Source organism: Cetorhinus maximus, chromosome 13 (assembly GCF_964194155.1).
Source record: "Cetorhinus maximus chromosome 13, sCetMax3.hap1.1, whole genome shotgun sequence".
NCBI lineage: Eukaryota > Metazoa > Chordata > Chondrichthyes > Lamniformes > Cetorhinidae > Cetorhinus > Cetorhinus maximus.
The window spans coordinates 12,063,230-12,086,267 of NC_135891.1; the positions used below are offsets into that span (position 1 = coordinate 12,063,230).

The following is a 23,038-nucleotide window of genomic DNA, read 5'->3' on the forward strand; positions in this document are numbered from 1 at the left end:
GGCACTTCAGTCAAGGCCACTAGTGAGTGAAAACAGATTGAAAGATGTAGGAGAGACTAATTTGTTAGCAGGGCTTGTGACACCTGTTGGCTAAGGGAGAAGCAGCAGTACTAAACGTTTGGGGAGAGTTGAGTCAGAGAATCCTCAACTGACAAACCAGCTCTCCTGCCAGAGGAGAATTATATAGGCACCACTGAGCAACGAGTATGAACACTACACCAGCTGAAAGTTCACAAGTTAAGAAACTGCATTCTAATACACCTGACATTCACAAGGTCAAATAGAAGCAGGCTGTCAAAAAGTGTTTAATAAACAGCTATCACCAGAGGTTTGAATTCTTTATAATTTGTATTTCTACATTTAATTTTTATTCTGATACACAAATGGGTTGAACTGTACACAGCGGACAAAACCTTACGTAGCATGATTGGGTGGAAATATTGTATTGTACTGGCTGAGGGGAGTCTAAATTATATTATTTGTTGCATTACCTAACTGCCATTAGTCCAATCGCCACCCAAGATAAAATTTCAATTGCTTTCTGGTGCTTAGCGTTACGCTCGATACCAGACTTTGCAGAGGTGATTAACCACGCTCACTATTTCCCCACACTCAAAATTAATTGCTGCACTGCTATTACAATCTCACTGTCCGTGACACAGAGTCATCGAAATCTGCCTCGAGATTGGTTCTTGAATTCCACCTCGCAGTTAAGCTGTGCTCTTCCTCAGATAAAAACAGAAATTGCCGGAAATAGTTGGGCAACATTTGTGGAGAGAGAAACAGTTAACACTTCACATTGATTAAATTTTGTCACACCTGAATGAGCTATTTCCAGCATTTTCTGATTTTGTTTCAGATTTTCAGCATCCACAGTATTTTGCACCCGTCTTGCCCTCCCAGAATGAAGAGGAAGGAAAATGAAGTGCATCAGCAAGTAATTTAGGCAAAATAACTGTATAGACTAACTGGAAAGGGATACTGCTTTGGACTCAACTATCCAGTGGAGATGGGCTTTATTGCACCCTGGTACAAATATTCACATACAGTACTTAAGACTTAAACACTCACTTCAACAGTCAGTAAATACCACATTAAAAACAACATACTACATTCTAACAAGGTTCTGACAGTGACAAAAGCTGGCAATTTACTTTAGCTTTGCAACAGAAATTACCAGTACAGTTACATTCGGGGAAGTTTTTACTGGCTGTATGACAGGTTTTTACCTTGTTAAACAGTTTCAGGATTTAAAGATTTTTTTTTTTAAAGTCACATTTCAGTGGGACAAATATTAAAACAGTCTTCTATACACAAGTTCATGCTAGAAAAGTAGCTTGGAAAAAATTATTTAAATTCACAAACATTTACACTTCACACGTTTACAATGGAGAGATTTCATTTGGATTTCCTTCGTTTTGTTTGTGTAGGGCTGGTGCCTGTACTGGTATCTAGAAGAAAAAGGAGGGAAAGAAAATAAGCCTTTGTTTCTTTGTTTAAAAAAAAAACAGATATTCCAAGATAGTTTAATTAGTAAACGCAGTATCTGAGGTGCATCTGAGCTACCGTCCAAGAAAGAATGAGGTTCAATACTTGAGCTACATTACTACAGGAGGAGTCCCACACAATAAGTGTGAAACACAAACCTCTGAGAGCATTTCACATGATGTACTATGACATAAATGTGAGTATTGCAATATCTGGCCTCTGCCCATGGGCCAGAGATGATGATTTACCCAAAAAGAGGACCCACATAATCAGGGTTCACAGTCATCATGATCTGCAGGAGGTGGATACTGGGTGAAGATGGAGTTGAGTTCGGCTGGAATGCCCCCATGGGTCAAAGTGCCTGCCAACACTATTACTCAGGTTTGCACATAAGTAATGGCCTCTTGGCCAAAGTGTCACAGGACCATAATGCAACATAAGTTAGAGTTCAACAAAAACTGAGCAGATAAAATTAGACTCTTCATTACATGTTACAAAATCCAGTACTGACCTCTTATTTTTAGTCCACTGTGCACCTTAAAGAGACAGTTTGCATTTTATTTGTAAAGTGTGTGTGGTAGGACACAGTTTTGAAAAATTAGAACATTTCAGGACTCTTTCCCAACCATAACGACGACTAATAAAATATTAAAGTTACTCTACTCAGTCTCTTCCTCCTAAGGTGCTCCTGTTTGCCACTCAGCTTTTCAAAGAGGAAGCCTTCACCAGTAAATTAATCAGGCATCACCCAAACGTTGAGTATATTTATATGGCCAGCGTGTGGATTAGATTAGCACCAACAGCACAGGTTCGATTCCTGTTCTGGCTGAGAGGACTTGTACCTGCCTCCTCACCCTGCCCCTGAGAATGGAAGGCAATGGTAAACCACCACTGACAAAAACTGCCCAGAAAAGCAGCTCAGCAGACAAAGAGCCAAGGACCTGTCTTCAGGCACAGCACACATGAAAGAAAGATCTAAAAATATACTGGTAACTGTCAACATAAATGGAACAAACACTCTCCATGAAATGCAATACCATCCCCCACACCCCCCTCCGCCCACATTAGCATTTTAATACTTCACTAATATGAAAATGAGAATATTATACACTCTCACTGTACACTCCAGATGAAGTTGAATTAACATGAGTTCAAGGTTCCATGATGCTGTTCAGTACCGGTTTTGCAAGATCAACAATTTCCAACCACAGCAAGTCTGCTTCTGGGAACAAAGTGATGGCTTGGTGCTCAGACCCAATTTCTCCATTCCCATGCCCTCCTCTCCAGAGCATGCTGACGCAAGCTGGGACATAGCCACTCTTGTTGTTTACAACGTGACCACACTTCAAATTGTACTTCATCAGCTGTAAAGTGCTTTGGGATATTTGGTGGTCGTGAAAGGTGCAATATAATTGCAAGCCTTTTTTCTGTGCAAACTCTCACTAACTTCAGAGCCTAAACAGAGAGGGTCAGCAATGGCCCAAAGGAGAAGGCTCTATAGCTAATACCATAATAATACATCTACACACTTTTTAAATTAGAGCAGGGAGTAAAATATCACTGGACAACAAAGGACCTGAACCTTTCCCCTTATCTCCAACCCTGGAACTAGATTTTGGGAGTGGGGGGGGGGATGTGGGATTAAGGCCAATTGCAGCACCAAATGCTGTCCTCGCTGAGATTAGATAACTCAAAGACTAGAACTTGAACTCGGACTTTATAGGCTGTGTGGTCTACTAGCTTAAGGAGCAGCGCCACAGCCTGTACCGCCAGGTGGTGCACAGGCAGTCCCATGTACCGCCAGGTGGTGCACAGGCAGTCCCATGTACCGCCAGGTGGTGCACAGGCAGTCCCATGTACCGCCAGGTGGTGCACAGGCAGTCCCATGTACCGCCAGGTGGTGCACAGGCAGTCCCATGTACCGCCAGGTGGTGCACAGGCAGTCCCATGTACCGCCAGGTGGTGCACAGGCAGTCCCATGTACCGCCAGGTGGTGCACAGGCAGTCCCATGTACCGCCAGGTGGTGCACAGGCAGTCCCATGTACCGCCAGGTGGTGCACAGGCAGTCCCATGTACCGCCAGGTGGTGCACAGGCAGTCCCATGTACCGCCAGGTGGTGCACAGGCAGTCCCATGTACCGCCAGGTGGTGCACAGGCAGTCCCATGTACCGCCAGGTGGTGCACAGGCAGTCCCATGTACCGCCAGGTGGTGCACAGGCAGTCCCATGTACCGCCAGGTGGTGCACAGGCAGTCCCATGTACCGCCAGGTGGTGCACAGGCAGTCCCATGTACCGCCAGGTAGTGCACAGGCAGTCCCATGTACCGCCAGGTGGTGCACAGGCAGTCCCATGTACCGCCAGGTGGTGCACAGGCAGTCCCATGTACCGCCAGGTGGTGCACAGGCAGTCCCATGTACCGCCAGGTGGTGCACAGGCAGTCCCATGTACCGCCAGGTGGTGCACAGGCAGTCCTATGTACCGCCAGGTGGTGCACAGGCAGTCCCATGTACCGCCAGGTGGTACACAGTCCCTTTACCCACATACTCATAGGCAGAGCTCTGGGCAAATTAACAAATATTTCTATGTCAGAAAAATCTGACATTTGAAAATTGAACCTACTATCCACCTTCATTTTAGGGAATGAAGTCAGAGCAGACACCTGCTAAAATATTATGAACCTGGGGCTATTAAAAGAACGAGCTCTACCTTTTGCTGCCCCTGTTGAAGAGCCTGGTCGTGAAGGCCTTTTCCGCTGTCCATTTTCAGAAGATTCCTGAAGGGTTGAAGACTCCTCACTCTCTTTTTCAGTCTTTATATTTCTCCTACTAGGGCTTTTTGATTTTTCTAGATTGTTCTTTGCTTCACTGCCATCAAAAAGTAAGTGAGGATTATTTCCTCCTTTTATTAAAAAAAAAGGCTTTTAATAGAAATATAGAAACACTCAAGAGAAAAGAAAATATAATTTTAAGGCTTATTTTTGGATTCCACAAATAGCCAGAAAAAATGCTAGCCCAGAATAGTACACTTATTACCAGAATCTACTGCTGCTTCCCATTCTAGTCTTCAAAGCAATCAATTAACTCTGATTGAACAGTAATTTTTAAGGCCAGACCCCTTTGCTTCAATAATTTTAGCCAATGTTTGGTGAAAAACAAAACTAGTAACTTTGATAGGACTTGGCTCCTTTCCTGAGGACACACAGCAGGGAATTTCATCTCATGATCATTCCACTCTCCAGAAAAGGAGTCATTTAACTCCTGGCTTGGCATCTCAATACTAGAGCAGGATACTCCCCTGTTGCCTGCTTTTCCACACCTCTGCATTCTCTGGGTTGAGAGAGAAAGACATTTGAAAGACGATTTAAACTAAAACTGGTGACAATAACTTCAGGTTCAGCTGCATTCCAAAACCAAACTGAAGGTTGATATGACTGATCAGAACTTCCTTTGACTCAGCCCAGTAACAATCAAAGCTTATCAAGAAGCTAGCCTTTTTCTTCTTATAACAGGGCAATAGTCATGATTGCTTTTCTTATCATTAGACTGGAGAGTTTCAATTTGCTCAATAAAAGTAAACAAATAGAAATTCAAGAATTTGAAGCAGTCCAACACAGCATTAGAGTCTACATTTTACGAACAGAGGAAATAGAAGCAGAAGCAGGCCATTTGGCCCCTTGAGCCTGTTCTGCCATTCAATAAGATCATGGCTGATCTGTTTGTGTTTCGGGTTCCTCTCAATCCTGCTGGGCTGCCACCACCAGTGACACTGAATGAAGCCAAGCACTTCCTCTCTCTCTCAGACAGAAATAATTTCTATAAGGAGACCTTCAAAGTTCAGGCTATTAGTGAATAGATTGCTTCCTCTGCACCAGCAGCAGCACCCACAATCCCCCCACACTCCACCCCTCCCCCCTGCCAAAACCCCCCACCCCCACTGGGTGACTGGCAAATAAGGAATGAAAATATTAAAATGATCAGGTGTGGTTGCAGGGGGAGCGGTGGTGGGGGTGGGGAAACGCAGAAAAAAGGAGGATCAAATAAATTCTGACAATAAACTAATTTGGCCCCATTGGCTTATTTTGAAATCAGGATCATTCTGAAGAGCTAAAAGCTTCATTTTCTAATAATAATTCCAAGAAGATGCACATACATAGGCAGTAGGCGTGCAGCTTGATTCAGGTACTGTTGTTTCAATTATCATCAAACCCATGAAAAGTTCTAAACCCAAGGACCTTTGGACTTTAAAAAAAAAGTTAAACAAATTAAAAACACTTGAAACTTAAATAAAACGTGCATGCTATCAAACCAAGCTGCCAGTACAATACAGCAAAATGGCAAAGAAATGTTCATATCTGTGATTCCTCCCACAGGTTTCACCCACCTACCAATGCCGGTTCAATGGTAGTTGCAGAAACGAGGAAGCCAGTTGCCTCTAGGACAACACTTAATTCATCTCTACCCAAAGTTAATGCTTGTAATTCATGAGGAAAATGTAAACAGTACCTCTCTGCACTAAAGCTTCTCGGTCATCATGTTAAAAAAAAGATTTAAAATTGCAAGTGAATCAGTGCTGTTGGTACCTCTGCCTTTATAAAATTTGTTTAAATTGACTAATACTAGCAACATAGACATACCTCTGACCCGTTTCATTTCCAACATTTAAGTCTTCTCCTGCATAAAAAACCCACAAATTGATTAATGGAAACAAGGCATTTTAACTGAAAAGTTTATTCTAAGAACACATTTACAGCTCCAAACTAATCATCCCATTCATATGACAGCAAGGGAAGAGAGGGAGAGAAAAGGAGAGACAGAAAAGAGAAAGAGCAAAAATTTGCATTTCACAAGCTCAGGATGTATCAAAGCACTTTACAGCTAATGAAATACCTGTGAAGTGTAGTCACTGTTGTAAGGTAGCAAAAACTACAGGGCCCCATAAACAGTAATGAGATAAATTACAAAATACTCTAAGGGATAGACGTTGGCCAGCACATCAGGAAAATTTCCCTGCTCTTCTTGAAAATAGTGCCACGGAATCATTTAACCAAGAGGGTAGATGCAATATTAGTCTAATGGGTCACCTGTAAGACTGCACCTTTGAAAGTGAAATTATCCCTCGAGGCTCAGAGCACTGGTCTTGTAAATGTGGAGTCATGATTCAAAACTCACTGGAATCTTCACATATTGAGCTCAGTTTTAAGCCAGACATTTGTGCTGCTCTGGGCTGGAAAGGAAGTTGTAGTGGGAGAGGGAGGACCCAGTGGTCGTGGTCCACCTAGGTGCCAATGGCATAGGTAGAACTAGGAAAGAGACTGAGGGAGCATGAGCAGCTAGGGGCTAAATTAAAAAGCAGAACCTCAAAAGGTAATAATCTCTGGATTACTACCTGAGCCATGAACAAACCAGTGTAGGGTAAATCAGATTAGAGTGTTAAATGCATGGCTCAAAGATTGGTGTGGGAAATGGGTTTCGATTTTTTGAGGCGCTGGTACCAGTACTGAGGAAAGTGGGAGCTGTACCGTTGGGATGGTCTTCACCTGAACCGTGCAGGGACGAGAGTTCTGGCGAGTCATATAGCTAGGACGGTAGAGGGGGCTTTAAACCAAATATTTGGGGTAAGGAATCAAGTTTGGGAAGATGTGGTAAATTAAATAGAGAAGACAAGGCAAAAGAGCAAAGCAGGAATAAGAGAAATGATGATCAGAGTGTGGCAGGAAGGGACAGAGTGTACAAACCTAAAAGTGCACCAGCAGATGAGGCGAGAGGTTACAAAAAGGTAAAAAGACAGAGTTAAAGGCTCTGTATCTGAATGTAGGTAGCATTTGTAACAAAACAGATGAATTGACAGCAGAAATAAAAATATGTACGCTCTGATAGCTATTACAGAGACATAACTGCAGGATGACAAAGGCTAGGACATGAATATTCAAGGGTACATGACATTTAGGAAAGACAGGAAGCTAGGAAAAGGTGGAGGGGTAGCTCTGTTAATTAAGGATGGCATTGATACAATTGCGAGAGTTGACCTTGGTTCTGGAGATCAAGGTGTAGAATCAATTTGGGTGGAGAAGAGAAATGGTACAGGCAAGAAGTCACTTGCGGAAGTGGTTTAGAGACCGCCTAACAGTAACCACATTGTAGGGCGGGATATACGGGCAGAAATAATGGGGGCTTGTGAGAAAGGTACATTATGGGTGATTTTAATCTACATATAGATTGGAAAAGGTAGCCTAGGTGATGAGTTCACTGAGTGTTTTCTTAGAGCAGCACCTTTTTAGCATCAACCGCAGAGCAGGCTACACTAGATCTGGTAATGTGCAATGGGACAGGATTAAATATGACCTCAAAGTGAAGGTGCTTCTAGGTAGCAGTAATCATGATATGATTGAATTCAGATTCAGTTTGAGGGAGAGAGGAGTGGATCCTATGACCAGTGTTTTAAATCTAAATAAGGGCAATTATGAGGGCAGAAAGACAGAGCTGGCTATGGTGAACTGGGAAATTAGGTTAAGGAATAGATCAGCAGAAATGCAGCAGCAGACATTTAAGGAGATATTTGAGAATACTTAAAAGATACATTCTAGTAAGAAAGGAAGGCTAAGTCAAGGACACACCATACGTGGCTAACTAAAGGAGTTAAAGATAGTATCAAATTGAAGCGTATAATTCCAAAAAGATAAGTGGCAGGTCAGAAGATTGGACAAAATATGAAGAACAGTAAAGAATGACTAAAAGATTATTAATAAGGAGGGGGAAATTAGAATATGAAAGCTAGCTAAACATAGGGAAAAAAAGTTAAGGTGAGCATTGGTCCTCTAGAGAGTGAGGATGGGAAATTATTAAGAGAATGGCGGATGGATTGAACAGATATTTTGCATCTGTCTTCACTGTAGAGGCTACAAATAACATTCCAGAAATAATTGTGAATCAGGTGGTGAAAGAGAGGGAGTAGCTTAAAACAATTACAATCACCAGGGAAAGGATACCGGAAAATTATTAGAACTAAAGGATGACAGATCCCCAGGTCCTGATGAACTTCATCATAGGGTCTTATAAGAAGTGGCTGCAGAGATAGTAGATGCATTGGTTTTAATTTTCCAAAATTATCTAGATTCTGGAAAGGTCCCATTTGATTTGGAAAATAGTGAATGTGACTCCTCTATTCAAGAAAGGAAGATGACAGAAAGCAGGAAACTACAGGCCAGTTAGCCTAACATCCGTCAGAGGGAAATTGTTGGAATTATTAAGGAGATTATAATGGGGCACTTAGAAAATCTTAATGCAATCAAGGAGAGTCAATGTGGTTTTGTGAAAGGTAAATCATGTTTGGCTAATTTATTGGAGCTCTTTGAAAAAGTAAAAAACAATGTGGATAATGGGGAAACCTGTGGGTGTGCTGTACATAGATTTCCTGAAGGCATTTGACAAGGTACCACATCAAAGGTTGCTATGCAAAACATGGCGTAGGGAGTAACACATTATCATGGATAGTGGATTGGTTAGCTAACAGGAAGCAGAGAGTAGGCATAAATGGGTCTTTTTCAGGTTGGCAAGATGTGACGAGTGGAGTGCCACAGGGGTCAATGCTGGGCCTTAACTATTTACAATTTATATCAATAACTTGGACGAAGGGGCTGAAATGCGTGGTTGTTAAATTTGCTGATGACACAAAGATAGATAGGAAAGTAACTAAGTAAGTTGAGAAGAGGACATGAGCAGTCTGCAAAGGGACATGGATAGGTTAAGTGAAAAGGCAAAAAATTTGACAGATGGACTATAACGTGGGAAGATATGAATTTGTCCACTATGGCAGGAAGAATAGAAAAGCAGCATATTATTAAAAGGAGAGAGACTGCAGAACTCTGAGGTACAGGGGGATCTGGGTGTCCTGGTACATTAATCAGGAAAAGTTAGGAGGGCAAACAGAACGCTGTCGTTTATTGCAAGGGGAATGGAATATAAAAATAGGGGTGTTTTCCTACAGTTGTATTGGGCACTGGTGAGACCACATCTAGAGTACAGTTTTGGTCTCCTTATTTAAGAAAGGATATAAATGCATTAGCAGTTCAAAGAAGGTTCACTTGACTGGTACCTGGGATTGGGGGGGAGGGGGCAGAGGGAAGGCCGTTGGTGTTATCTTACAAGGAAATGTTGGACAGGTTGTGCCTATATCCATTAAAGTTTAGAAGATTGAGAGGTGATCTTATTGAAACATATGACGATCCCGTGGGGACTTGATAGGGTGGATGCTGAAAGGTTGTTTCCCTTGTGGGAGGGACTAGAACTAGGGGACAGAGTTTAAAAATAAGGGGTCTCTCATTTAAGATGGAGATCAGGAGAAATTATTTTCTCAGAGGTTCGTAATCTTTGGAACTCTCTTCCCCAGAACGCACTGGAGGCAGGGCCAATGAATATTTTTAAGGCAGAGGTAGATAGATTCTTCACTTACAAGGGAGGCATGAGTTATCAGGAGTAGGTGGAATGTGACGTTGAGGCCACAATCAGTTCAGCCATGGCCTTACTGAATGGCGCAGCATGCTCAAGGGCCCGTTTGGCATTCTCCTGCTCCTAATTCGCATTTTCGTGGGTGCGCTACATGGATGTATCAGCATAGGTTACATGCTCAAGTCTCTAGAGTAAGGCTGGAAGCCATGATGTTCTGACTGAGGTTGGAATGCCATCTGAGAGTCAAAGCTAACATTCATAATGTAATAATAGAAGAGGAGGCAAAGGAGCAAAATCCTCAGGAGCTGATAGCTAGAGCAAGTCATTTTTTTCATTGGAATGGGGCTTTTTACGCAAAATTGCAGTACTGGGACAAAATTTGTAATACATGTCAACTCGCATGATTTGTTGGGGGATTATGTACCAAGTCAAATTACTTGTCCAAGTTATAACTTCCACTTTTGTAACTGTATTGGTTTGCTTTTGTGCATGTGTATATTACCAATAAAACAATTTCAGTGCTGTTTTCAATGTTAAACACACGTTGCTAAAATTGCTCACAATTAGGAACAGTAGTTTGCACTGACTAAGCAGGTCAAATTCCATTTCCATCACATTGGATTCCAGGATTTTTGTGTGATGGTTTTTGGGCTCTCATTCCATAATGCTGCTTCTTGTGAAAATGTAGCCTGGGCTCTTTTTATAAGGTTTCTAATCATCGCCTGGAATTCTGCCACAGTTCCACCATTTTGAACTAGAGATGTCCAAAAGGCAATTCAAAAATGTGGCCTAATTTTCTGCTAAATTTACTGAAACTCTCAATGAAGGCAACCAGTCAGCTTCTGAATGAATGGCACATATGATAATACTAAATTTCCTAAAGACAAGAATCTTATAACTAAACAGGGAAAGAAAAGGGCAGGAGTCAATAACTCGAGCATCATTGCACCTTCCATTTTTTTATTTCCAGGTTAATTTTATCCCATGAAGCCAAGGCTATTGTTCCACAGACATCAGTCACCCTTTTGTATCTCACCCATGTTAGTACTATTCACTGCGAGTGCCAGGATAGTATCCTATGATGGAGGACATCACAGCTAGACTTAAACCTCATCCTCACCTACACAACTGCACCATCTTCCAAAAGATGTGTTGCATGAAAATTGTCAGCAGGAATTCTAACTAATTGTTTCTTTCCATAATTCCAGGATGTTGATGAACAATTCTAGTGTCAGCTGAGGTCAACTAGGTCAACATAGGCCAGGGATTAATCCTGGAACTTTGTACATCTACATGGCTCAGAGAAGGTGACAGTACCATCGAGCCTTCAGAGAAGTTCTCACGTATGTTCCTTTTGAAGCAACTCGATGTGAATGTTAAATGTTAAACCGCCATGCTATTTTTGTAGATTAAAATGTATATTACTACAATAAAATCATTGGCTAAGAATCATACCATAATTAGAATCAAGTGAATGCATTTAAATTTATTTGGAGATTGTAATATTTCAATTGTGATTGTCCTACCGTTTTTCACAATGGTCCCTTGTTGCACTGTACTGGGTGACACTTGTTCTGGAACAACTTGAGGTGCTGAAAATAAGAGAAAGTAATATTCTTAGAGAATAATAGATTCATAGTAGTAATAATTAGACAGTATGATCACAATATTTACAACACTATATTACGAGAGACAGGAATGGATGCCCTTGCATTTATGCAGTGCTTTTCCCATTCTAAGGACAGCCAGAGTGTCTCAGTCATTAACGTACTCTTAAAGTGCAGCCACTGTTAAGGTAGACAAACACAGCAGCCAATTTGCATACAGCAGGTTGCTGCAAACAGCTGCATATAATGACACCAACTATTCCTGGTCAGAATAATGAGGGGAATTAATCACACATGATATAGATATAGACAGGTTAAGTATGTGGGCAACAGGGTGGCAGATGGATTATAATGTGGGAAAATGTGAGGTTATTCACTTTGGTCATAAAAATACAAAAATTGAATATTTTTAAAAAGGTGTGAAACTTGTAAATGTTGATGTTCAGAGAGAATTGGGTGTACTCATACATAGAATATAAAATGTTGGCATTCAGGTACAGTAAGCAACTTAGAAAGCAAATAGCATTGTGGCCTTCATTGCAAGGGGATTGGAGTGCAAGAATAAATAAGTCTTGCTACAAATGTAAGAGCTTCAGTGAGACCACACCTAGAATACTTTGTGTAATTTTGGTCTCCATATTTAAGGAAGGATATACGTGCATTGGAGGTGGTACAGCAAATGTTCACTAAATTGACTCTTGAGATGGGAGGATTGTCCTATGATGAGAAGCTGAGTAAACTGGTGTCGATATTCTTTAGAGTTTAGAAAAATGAGAGGTGATCTCAATGAAACATTCAGGATTATGAAAGGGCTTGACAGATGGATGCTGAGGGGCTTTTTCATCTAGCTGGGAAGTCTAGAACATGAGGGCACAGTTTCAGGATAAGGGGATTGATCTTTTGGGACTGAGATGAGAAGAACTTCCTTTACCCAAAAGGGCTGTGAATTGTTATGGCGCAGCCGATGGTAAATGCTGAGCTGCTCAAATCCCAAAGGAAAACTTGAAACAACTGCGACAACTGTTGCAATTTGTATATTTATTTCAAGAGGCGTGCCTTGAATTTAGTAGTAATAAGTCCACTGAGTCTTAGAGGGTTTTTTTTTACAAAACTAAATTAAACATTTATTAATAAAAGAAATAATATTAAGCACCCACACAGGTCTACAAGTTACTACAATGATAACTCCTAGCTCCCCTAGTTAATCTCCCAGTTACACCTCCGTTAAGGCAACAGTAAAAATGCATAGATTTTAGAAGATCCAGGCAAAGTAACATGATACCCTGAACAGTCAAATTCAAAGTGAGTTTTCTTAACTTCAATTCTTTGTAAACAGCAGCTTGGGGCTTAGTGCTGGAGGCTTTTCACACTTGTGTTAGATTTTAAAATGCCTGCCCTTACACTCGGCCTTCTCTCCTTAATACATATTTTCCCCTTTGAATGCAAATTCCCATAGTTTCAATATATCTTTGGACTTTACCTCTCTGATAATAAAAATCTATCATAGTACTAATTTTACCAGTAATCTTTGAAAAAAATAAACACACTGTTTCTTAAGTTCTTCTGGCTAGGTGTAACATTTCACCACCTCTTTTGAATTTAAGCTACTCTGGTTTATTTAAAAATACAAATGTTCCCTTTATACCTCACATTCTAAAACTTCACTCATGTTTACCTATTTAGCATTTCAAACCTAGCTTCTCTTCTTACATCAAAGCCTTCAGACCAGCTGTCTCTAATTCAGTTAAGACGCACGTACAGGCCCATAGACACAGACCCCACTATTACTCTACTTTGCAATAAATTCCAATGACATTATGAAAATTATTATATCTTCCTGGCATGAATCTTTGGAATACTCTACTCCAGAGTATGTGGATCCGCCATCATTGAATGCATTTAAAAAACAGACAGATTTTTTGGTTTCTCAGGGAATCGAGGGCTGTGGGGAGCAGGCAGGAAAGTGGAGTTCAAGATCAGCCATGATATTGAATGGCAGAGCAGGCTCGATGGCGTCTGGTCTTCTTGTGCTCCTGTTTCTTATGTCATGTTCTTATGTTATGTTCTAAGTTTATGGGTTCAAGATCCAATCCGGAGGGAATCCAAAAGCCACCTACTGGCATGTAAAGTAAGAGGTTGGGTGGGGTGGGGCCTATTAGGGACAAGGGCGATGTATTCTTAGAGACACAGGGCAAGGCTAGAATACTTAATTAGTTCTTTGTATCGGTGTTTACTAATTGTGAAGATGGATGTTAATTTTTTTAATATTCTTTGAGAATGTGTGGTATTCTGTACAGAAGGTTGCGTGTTTGTGTGTGTCCATGATTAATTAAACTGGGGAAGATTAGTAAAGACAATTTGTCTGTGGAAACTGAAATGAAACTGAGATTGGCCGGGTGGTTAACAGTGAGGCTGAGTGTCTTGGTCTACAGGAAGATATAGATGGGATGGTCAAATGGGCAGATAAGTGGCAGATGGAATTTAACCCTGGAAAGTGTGAGGTGATACACTTTGGAAGGAGTATTATGACAAGGAAGTATTCAATGAACGGCATGACACTAGGAAGTTCTGTGGAACAAAGGGACCTTGGCGTGTGTGTCCATAGATCTCTGAAGGCGGAGGGGCATGTTAGTGGGGTGGTGAAAAAGGCATATGGGACACTTGCCTTTATCAATCGAGGCATAGATTACAAAAGCAGGGAGGTCATGTTGGAGTTGTATAGAACTTTGGTGAGGCCACAGATGGAGTACTGTGTGCAGTTCTGTTTGCCACATTATAGGAAGGATGTGATTGCACTGGATGGAGTGCAGAGGAGATTCACCAGGATGTTGCCTGGGATGAAACATTTAAGTTATCAAGTGAGGTTGGATAGGCTTGGGTTGTTTTTGTTGGAGCAGAGAAGACTGAGGGGCAACCTGATCGAGGTGTACAAGATTATGAGGGGCATGGACAGGGTGGATAGGGAGCAGCTGTTCCCCTTAGTTGAAGGGAACATAAGTTCAAGGTGAGGGCAGGAGGTTTAGAGGGGATGTGAGGAAAAACCTTTTTACCCAGGGGTGGTGACGGCCTGGAATGCACTGCCTGGGAGGGTGGTGGAGGCGGGTTGCCTCACATCCTTTAAAAAGTACCTGGATGAGCACTTGGCACGTCATAACGTTCAAGGCTGTGGGCCAAGCGCTGGTAAATGGGATTAGGTAGGTAGGTCAGATGTTTCTCACGTGTCAGTGCAGACTCGATGGGCCGAAGGGCCTCTTCTGCACTGTGTGATTGTGATTCTGTAAAGAATCTGTTCACTTCTGCCTTAAAAATGTTCAGTGACCCCACTTCCACTGCCTTCTGAGGCAGAGAATTCCAAAGTTGCACAATCCTGAGAAAAATATTTCTCATCTCTGTTCTAAAAGGGGAGCTCCTAATTTTAAAACAGTGCCCCCTAATTCTGGACTCACCCACAAGAGGAAACATCCTTTTCATATCCACTTTGTTAAGACCGTTCAGGATCTTGTATACTTCAATCAAGTCACCCCTCACGCTTCTAAATTTCAGTGGAAACAAGCCCAGCCTATCTAACCTATCCTCAGAAGACAACTCGCTCATTCCAAGTATTAATCTAGTAAACCTCCTCTGAACCGCCTCCAACACATTTACATCCTTCCTTAAATAAGACGACCAAAACTACAGAGTATTTGAGATGTGATCTCACCAATGTCCTGCATAACTGAAGCATAACATTCTTATTTTTTATGTTCAATTCCTTTCATAATAAAGGATGGCATTCCATTAGCCTTCTTAATTACATGGTGTACCTGCATACTAACTTTTTGTGACTCATGCGCTAGAACAGCTAGATCCCTCTGCACTTCAGAATTCTGCAGCTGTTCTCCATTTAAGTAATGCTCTGCTTTTTTATTCCTCATGCCAAAGTGAACAACTTCACATTTTCCCACATTATACTCCATCTGCCAGATATTTGCCCACTCATTCAATTTATCTATATCCATCTGCAACCTCCTTATGTCTTCTTCACAACATACTTTCCTACCTATCTTTGTGTCATCTGCAAATTTAGCTACCATGCCTTTGCTCCCCTCATCTCAGTCACTGATGTAAATTGTAAAAAGTTGAGGCCCCAGCAGAGACCCCAGTGGGACTCCACTCGTCCCATCCTGCCAATAAGACAAAGACCTATTTATGCATACTCTATTTTCTGCCAGCCAGCCAATCCTCTATCCATGCTGATATGTTACCCCCTACACCATGAGCTTTTATTTTCTGCAATGACCTTTGATATGGCATCTTATCAAATGCCTTTTGGAAATCCAAGTGCAGTATGTTTACAGGCTCCCATTTATCCACAGCACGTTACTCTTTCAAAGAACTCTAATAAATTGGTTAAACATGATTTCCCTTTCACAAAACCATGCTGACTCTTCCAGATTAACTTGTGTTTTTCCAAGTGTCCTGCTATAAGCTCTTTAATGATCGACTCTAATACATCCCCCAAGACAGATGTCAAGCTAACTGGCCTATAGTTTCCTGTTTTCTGTCTCCCCCCCACCCCCTTCTTGAATAGAGGGCCTATATTTGCCACTTTCCAGTTTGATTGAACCTTTCCAGAATCTAGGGAATTTTGGAAAATTAACACCAATACATCTACTACCTCATTAGCCACCTCTTTTATGACCCTAGGATGAAGTCTATCTGGATCCAGAGACTTGTCAGTCTGCAGCTTGCTCAGTACTGCTTCCCTAGTGATTGTAATTTCACCAAGTTCCTCTCTCCCTTCCAACTCCTGATTTATAGCTATCACTGGAATGTATTTTTATATCCTCAATAGTGAAGGCAGAAGCAAAATATTTGTTAATTTCATCTGCCATTTCCTTATTATCTATTAACTTCCTATTCTCACTTTCTAGAGGACCACTCACTTTACCTACTCTTTTCCTGTTTAAATGCCTGTAGAAGCTCTTGCTATCTGTTTTTACATTTCTAGCTAGCTTCCTCTCATACTCTAATTTCTTTCTCCTGATTAACCTTTTAGTCATTCTCTGCCATTCTTTATATTCTGACCAATCATCTGACCTGCCACTCATCTTTGCGCAGTTTTATGCTTTTTCCTCAAGTTTGATGCTTTCCCTAGCTCCTTTAGTTAACTACGGACGGTGGGTCCTCCCTTTAGAATTTTTCTTTACAATAGGAATATACTTAGAGTATTCTGAAAAATCCCCTTAAATGTCTGCCATTGCTTCTCTATTGATCTATCCTCTAGCCTAGTATCCCAGTCCGCTTCAGCTGGCTCAGCTTTCATGCCCACATAGTTGCCTTTATTTAAGTTTAAAATACTAGTCTTAGACCCACTCTTCTCCTTTCATACTGGATGTAAAATTCAATCATATTGTGGTCACTGCTACCTAGGGGTATCTTCACCCTGAGGTCATTAATTAATCCTGTCACATTACACAACACCAAGTCTAATATAACCTGCTCTCTGGTCGGTTCCAGAATATGCTGCACTAAGAAACTATCTTGAATGCATTCTATGAACTCCTCATCCAGGTTACTACTGCCAATCTGATTTTTCCAGTTTATATCTAGATTAAAGTCACCCATGTTTCTTGCCATTCCCTTATCACAAGCACCCAATATTTCTTCTTGTATACTTTGTCCTACATTGTGATTACTGTTAGGGGGCCTGTAGACCACTCCCAATATAGTGACTTCTTTCCCCTACTATTCCTCATCTCCACCCAGAATGATTCTACATCCTGATCTTCTGAACCAAGGTAATCTCTAAGTATTGCACAAATGCCATCTTTTATTAACAGTGCTATCCCTCCACTTTTACTTAGCTTCCTATTCTTCTTGAAGGTCATATACCCCTCAATATTCAGGATTCAATCCTGGTCATCCTGCAGCCGCGCTTTGGTAATGGCTATTAGATCATATTTATTTACTTCAATGTGCACTATCAATTTGTTTATTTTGTTATGAATGCTACGCATATTCAGATACAGACCCTTTAGTTTTGACTTCTTGTTATCTTTGGGACATCTAGTCTTGATTCTTGATGCATTCTTAGGTTTATTCTCTGACCCTCATTTCCATTAAATTCTCTTCTCTTATCTTGTCTCTACTCTTTGATATACCACATCTTTCCATATGTGATTCCTTGCCCCCACTATTTAGTTTAAAAACCTCTCTACTTCCCTAGTTATATAGTTCGCAAGAACACTGGTCGCAGCACGGTTCAGGTGTAGACTGTCCCAATGGTACAGCCCCCATTTTCTCCAGTACTAGTGTCAGTGCCCCATAAACCACAACCCACTTCTCCCACACCAGTCTTTAAGCCATGTATTCATCTCCATAATTTTATGTACCCTATGCCAATTTGCACGCGGCTCAGGTAATAATCCAGAGATTATAACTTTGAGGTTCTGCATTTCAATTTAGTACCTAGCTACTCATACTCTATGCAGAACCTCTTTCCTAGTTCTATCTAAGTCATTGGTTCCTACATGGACCATGAAAACTGGATCCTCCCCCTCCCACTGCAAGTTCCTCTGCAGCCCTGAGCAGGTGTCCTGAACCCTTGCACTGGGCAGGCATCACAGCTCTTTGTTGCAGAGAACACTGCCAATCTCCCTCACTATATTGCCCCCTACTATCACTATGTTCCTTTTCGCTCCTCCACTTGAATGGCTTCCTGTACCACAGTGCCACAGTCAATTTGCTTATCCACCCTGTGGCCCCTGCTCTCATCCAAACAAACAGAGAACCACAAATCTATTGGACAATTGCAGAGGCTCACATTCCTGCCCTCTGGGTCCCCTTATCTGCCTCAGTTGCAGTCACACCCTCCAGTCTCTGACCACTGACCAAATCAGAAGACCCTATCCTAAGTGGTGTGACTGCCTCCTGGTACAAAGCATCCAGGTAACTATCCCCCTTCCTGATGTGTCAGAGTCTGCAGCTCAGCCTCCAGCTCAGTGACTGAGCCAAAGTTCCTCGAGCCCCAAACACTTACTGCAGACGCGTTTGCCCTGGATCACAATGTTATCCAGCAGCTCCCACATGCTGCAGTCTTGACACATCACCTGAACTGCCATCCTTAATTTGTTTTAAATAAATTACTTAGTTATATTATTCATTTATTTATGGAGCCTTTTTAATATATCTTATTAACTTTACCATCAATGTTTTAAATATTTTAAACCTTAGGAATAGAACAGACCTTAGCCACTCACCAAACAGCCAGCTCCTTTCTCTGCAGTAGAGCCAGAGCCAATTCCTACAGGGTGAGAAAAACAGAAAAGGGAAACGAACCTCTCCTCCCACCCCCCCAAATTCACCGAACTCCCCATCTCACCAAACTCCCAGTCTGCACTCAGTTTCCAGCTGCTTGCCATTTGCCAAGTCTGCACTAAAGAGGCCTATATTTATAGCCAACTGAACTGGGGCTAGAAAACCAGATTCAACCAGTTAGCTAATTAACTACTCAGTTCTCACAGCAGAGTGAGTTTATCCTGTCTAAGCTCCAAAAAAAACTTAGCCTGCTTACACAGTACTTTCCAGTTACTGCTAATTACACACCAGATCAGATTTTAAGAGCAAAATTAAAGAATAAAATTAACACTTTAAACTTCCCCTCTCACTAAACTCCAAGTCTGCACTCAGTTTCCTCAGCTGCGCTCCATTTGTCCAATCAGAATGAGTTGAACACAAATCCAAAGGCATCTTTAACTAAAATATTTACAACTACTGTACAAGAAACATCTTTATAGGACACTGTAATGACTTACTTGTGGCCAGTGGTCCTGTGTCCGAATGTTCCAAAGCCTCTTTTTTCTCTGTGATCTGCTCACCTATCAAGACAGAAGTGCATAAAAACAGTAGGCAGGGTACCAATCCTTTTAAGCTAATGGCAACAATGGTAGAATGAGTAATGCAAAGGGGAATCAAATCATTTTTAATTTAAAAAAAATGACTCAATGTGAAATCTCACGTGCACAAAAATATTTTGTAACATACTAATTGATATCAGTATTTGATGGGAGGGTACTCTTCGCTTAATCCTAAATGAGGGTGATGCACATTGTTGGTCAAACACTATTCCATAGATTGAACCAATGGTGGCTCAAATCTACAATTTCCCATAGTAATTCCCAATCTCCATAATAACAGGGAGGAAAGAGTAAAATTCATGAAATGCCCCAAAAAGAAAGCAGAAAGGGAAAAGAAAAAAGAGGCAAGTTACCTCTGTCCATTCATGAAGACCATTAACATTAGGACCAAGCCCACCACTGGTAGAAGCTTATTTAGGTTAAAGGGTGATTTAATATAAGTGTTCCAAATTATAAGGTTTTTTTTTGATAAGTGTAGGTAGGAAGAAATTGTTCCCATGGGCAAGGTGGTAACCAGGGAACACAGATCCAAGAAAACTGGCAAAAGAACCAGAAGCAATATGGAGATTTTTTTTCCCCTCCTGCAGTAAATTCTGATCTGGAATTCACTGCCTGAAAGGGTGAAAAAACATTCAATAGTAACTTTCAAAATGGAATTGGAGATATACTTGAAAAGGAAAAATTTACAGAGCTATGAAGGACAGCAGGGGAGGGGGATTAATTAAATCGCTCAAGGAACTAACGCAGATATACTGTCAAATGGCCTCCTTCTGTGTAGATTCTTTGAGAAGCATAGGACGAGACTGCATTCCTAAATTTTCAGTAAGGAGATTTTGTAGCTTTGAAAGCCAGAAGAAGTTTCCAACTTATTAGAACCAAAATCCAATAGGAAGAACTATTTTTCTGTAATTAATTCATTCATGTACAGATAGTCATTAAAAGAGTAGATTACAAAAAAACGATGCACGATAGCTTTAGTCCTTAAATGAAATTTTCCTCCACATAATTAGAGTTTAAAAGTTGAGAGTTTTTGTACTTGATATGGGCATTAACCTAAAATTAGCAACTTCATGAGTTTAGTAGGTGCAGACAGAGGTAGTAAATGCATTGGTTATAAATTTTCCAAAATTCCCTAGATTCTGGAAAGGTCCCATTAGATTGTAAAATAGTGAAGGGGTATTAATTCCTTATTCAAGAAAGGAGGGAGACAGAAATCAGGAAACTACAGGCCAGTTAGCCTAACGTCTGTCATAGGGAAAATGCTAAAATCTATTACTAAGGGGGTTATAGCAGGGCAATTAAAAAATCTTAATGCAATCAGGCATCGTCAACATGATTTTGAGAGAGGCAAATCATGTTTGACTAATTTATTAGAGTTCTTTGAGGAAGTAACAAGCAACATGGATTAAGGGGAATCTGTAGATGTTGGATTGGATTTCCAAAAGGCATTTGATAAGGTGCCACATCAAAAGTTACTACACAAAATAAGAGCTTATGGTGTAGAGGGTAACATTTTAGCATGGATAGAGGATTGGTCAGCAAAAGTAAGGAGAGAGTAGCGTTAAATGGGTCACTTTCAGGCTGACAAGCTGTAACTGGTAGAATGCCACAGATCAGTGCTGGGGCCTCAATTATTTACTTTCTGTGACACAAAGATAGGTAGGTAAGTTGTGAAGAGGATATTAGGAATCTGCAAAGGGATATGGATAGATTAAAAGAATTGGCAAAAATTTGGCAAATGGGAATATAATATGGAAAAATGTGAACTTGTATACTTTGGCGGGAAGAATAGAAAAGTAGTTCATTATTTAAATAAAGAGATTTCAGAACGCTGCAGGATACAGGGTGCCCTGGTACATGAATCAGGAAAAGTTAGTATGCAGGTACAGCAAGTGATTAGGATGGCAAATGGAATGTTGTTTGTTTACTGCAAGGGGAAAGAAGGGAGTTTTGCTACAATTGTACAGGACATTGGTGACACCACATCTGGAGTACTGTATACAGTTTTGGTCTCCTTACTTAAGGAGGGATATAATTGCATTAGAAGCAATTCAGAGAAGGTTCACTCGACTGATACCTGGGCCATAGGGGTTATCTTATGAGGAAAGGTTGGGCCTGTATCTATTGGAGTTTAGAAGAATGTGAAGTGAGAGCTTATTGAAATATATAAGATCCTGAGGGGACTTGACAGGGTGGATGATGAGAGGACGTTTTCCCTTGCGGGAGAGACTAGAGCTAGTGGACACAATTTAAAAATAAGGGGTCTCCCAATTAAGATGGATGATGAGAATTGCTTTTCCTTCAGAGGGTTGTTAGTCTGTGGAATTTTCTTCCCCAGAGAGCAGTGAAGGCAGGATCACTGAATATTTTTAAGGCTGAATTAGATTATTGATTGACAAGATATAGGGGGTAGACAGGGAAGTACAGTTGAGGTCACATTCAGATCTGCCACCATGTTATCAAATGGCAAGCAGGCTTGAGCGGCTGAATGGCCTACTACTGCTCCTAATTCATGTTTGTTTATATACACCAGTATTTTAGCTTTGCATCAGTTCATTTCAAGCAAATTATATAAAATTTGCCTTCCTATACCATTGCACAACACTGTGCAACACCTCCCCAGACATTTTACTTCCAGCGGAGGCTTTCTCTATTAAAATTGCAACATTAACTCTGTCTCCAAATCAGCATTTGAAGAATGTCTTTCCTCATCATTCCAGGGATCACCATTCCCCACCCCAGGAGTGGGTAGAAGGCAAAGAGATAGAGGTGGCTGGAGAGAGCAGCATACAGATGCCTCAATTAGGTCATCTGATATTCAAAATTACCAGTAGCTAAAGTTTCAGATGCTGCCATTAATCCTATTTGCTGTGTATGTTAGACACTCTCTATTAAAGAATGAGATCTAGGTGAACTCTGCTTTCAAAACTTCCCTTTCCCTACCTCCTCTTCGACCCTCATCAACCAGTGGCACATGAACTCTGAACAAAAGTTTCTTAAATCATCACCCAACAATCTGTGGAGTTCACAGAAACCTAATGAGACTATAAACAATTATTGCTTTTCCCCATCTCAGTGTAACCAATTTGGTCAATTTGATAAGTGTGGCAAATTAAATGGTTGCTATTTTAACTTATACGGCCACAATTTTCTTCTGAGATGTGCCCTTACACTTGAGTCAGTCTTGCATTGACTGGTCCAGCTTTACAGAAATGCCTTGATACTGATCCAGCTCCCGAGAGAAGCTATAGCTATGCAGTGAAACATTTCTTCCTTATCTTTTGACATGGCACTTTGCTCAGCTTTGTACCACATTTTAGCTATTTTGGAAAGCCCAAGCACACGTTTTAGCAGAAGCTACATTTCAAATCTGAGTCTCCTAGACAGGAGTGTGAGAGGAAGCAAACTTTCAATTTACAGTAGCACACCGAAATGGAGGTTGGTGTGGTGATACTAGGTTGCAAGCCTGCGCTTTCATTTCAACCAGTTTTTCCAAACATAAAATATCAAAATGATCATCAGATAAATCAGGGTCGGTCTCAAAAGGTTTTATTTCTACTCCAAATAGAGTGATTTGTTTGTGGGTGATCAAGAACCCAT

The 23,038-nt window shown here is 41.0% G+C and overlaps 1 protein-coding gene across 6 annotated transcripts in view; it reads right to left on the reverse strand.

The window, feature by feature from the left end:
* Positions 1-325: 325 nt before the first annotated feature.
* ncoa6 (nuclear receptor coactivator 6) overlaps positions 326-23,038 on the reverse strand; it is a 58,747-nt gene continuing 36,034 nt past the window's right edge. For 2 of the 6 annotated variants that reach the window (XM_078554947.1, XM_078554946.1), the window contains exons 11-15: positions 19,337-19,399; positions 11,460-11,525; positions 6,123-6,159; positions 4,196-4,353; positions 326-1,451 (exon numbers count right to left, since the gene is read on the reverse strand). In XM_078554947.1, the coding sequence (XP_078411073.1) occupies positions 1,399-1,451; positions 4,196-4,353; positions 6,123-6,159; positions 11,460-11,525; positions 19,337-19,399 (377 nt within the window). In that variant the 3' untranslated portion in view covers positions 326-1,398. Of the gene's footprint in view, positions 1,452-4,195; positions 4,388-6,122; positions 6,160-11,459; positions 11,526-18,781; positions 19,400-23,038 lie in introns of all 6 variants that reach the window. The other 4 variants (XR_013578411.1, XR_013578409.1, XR_013578412.1 and 1 more) reach the window with 4 other exon arrangements.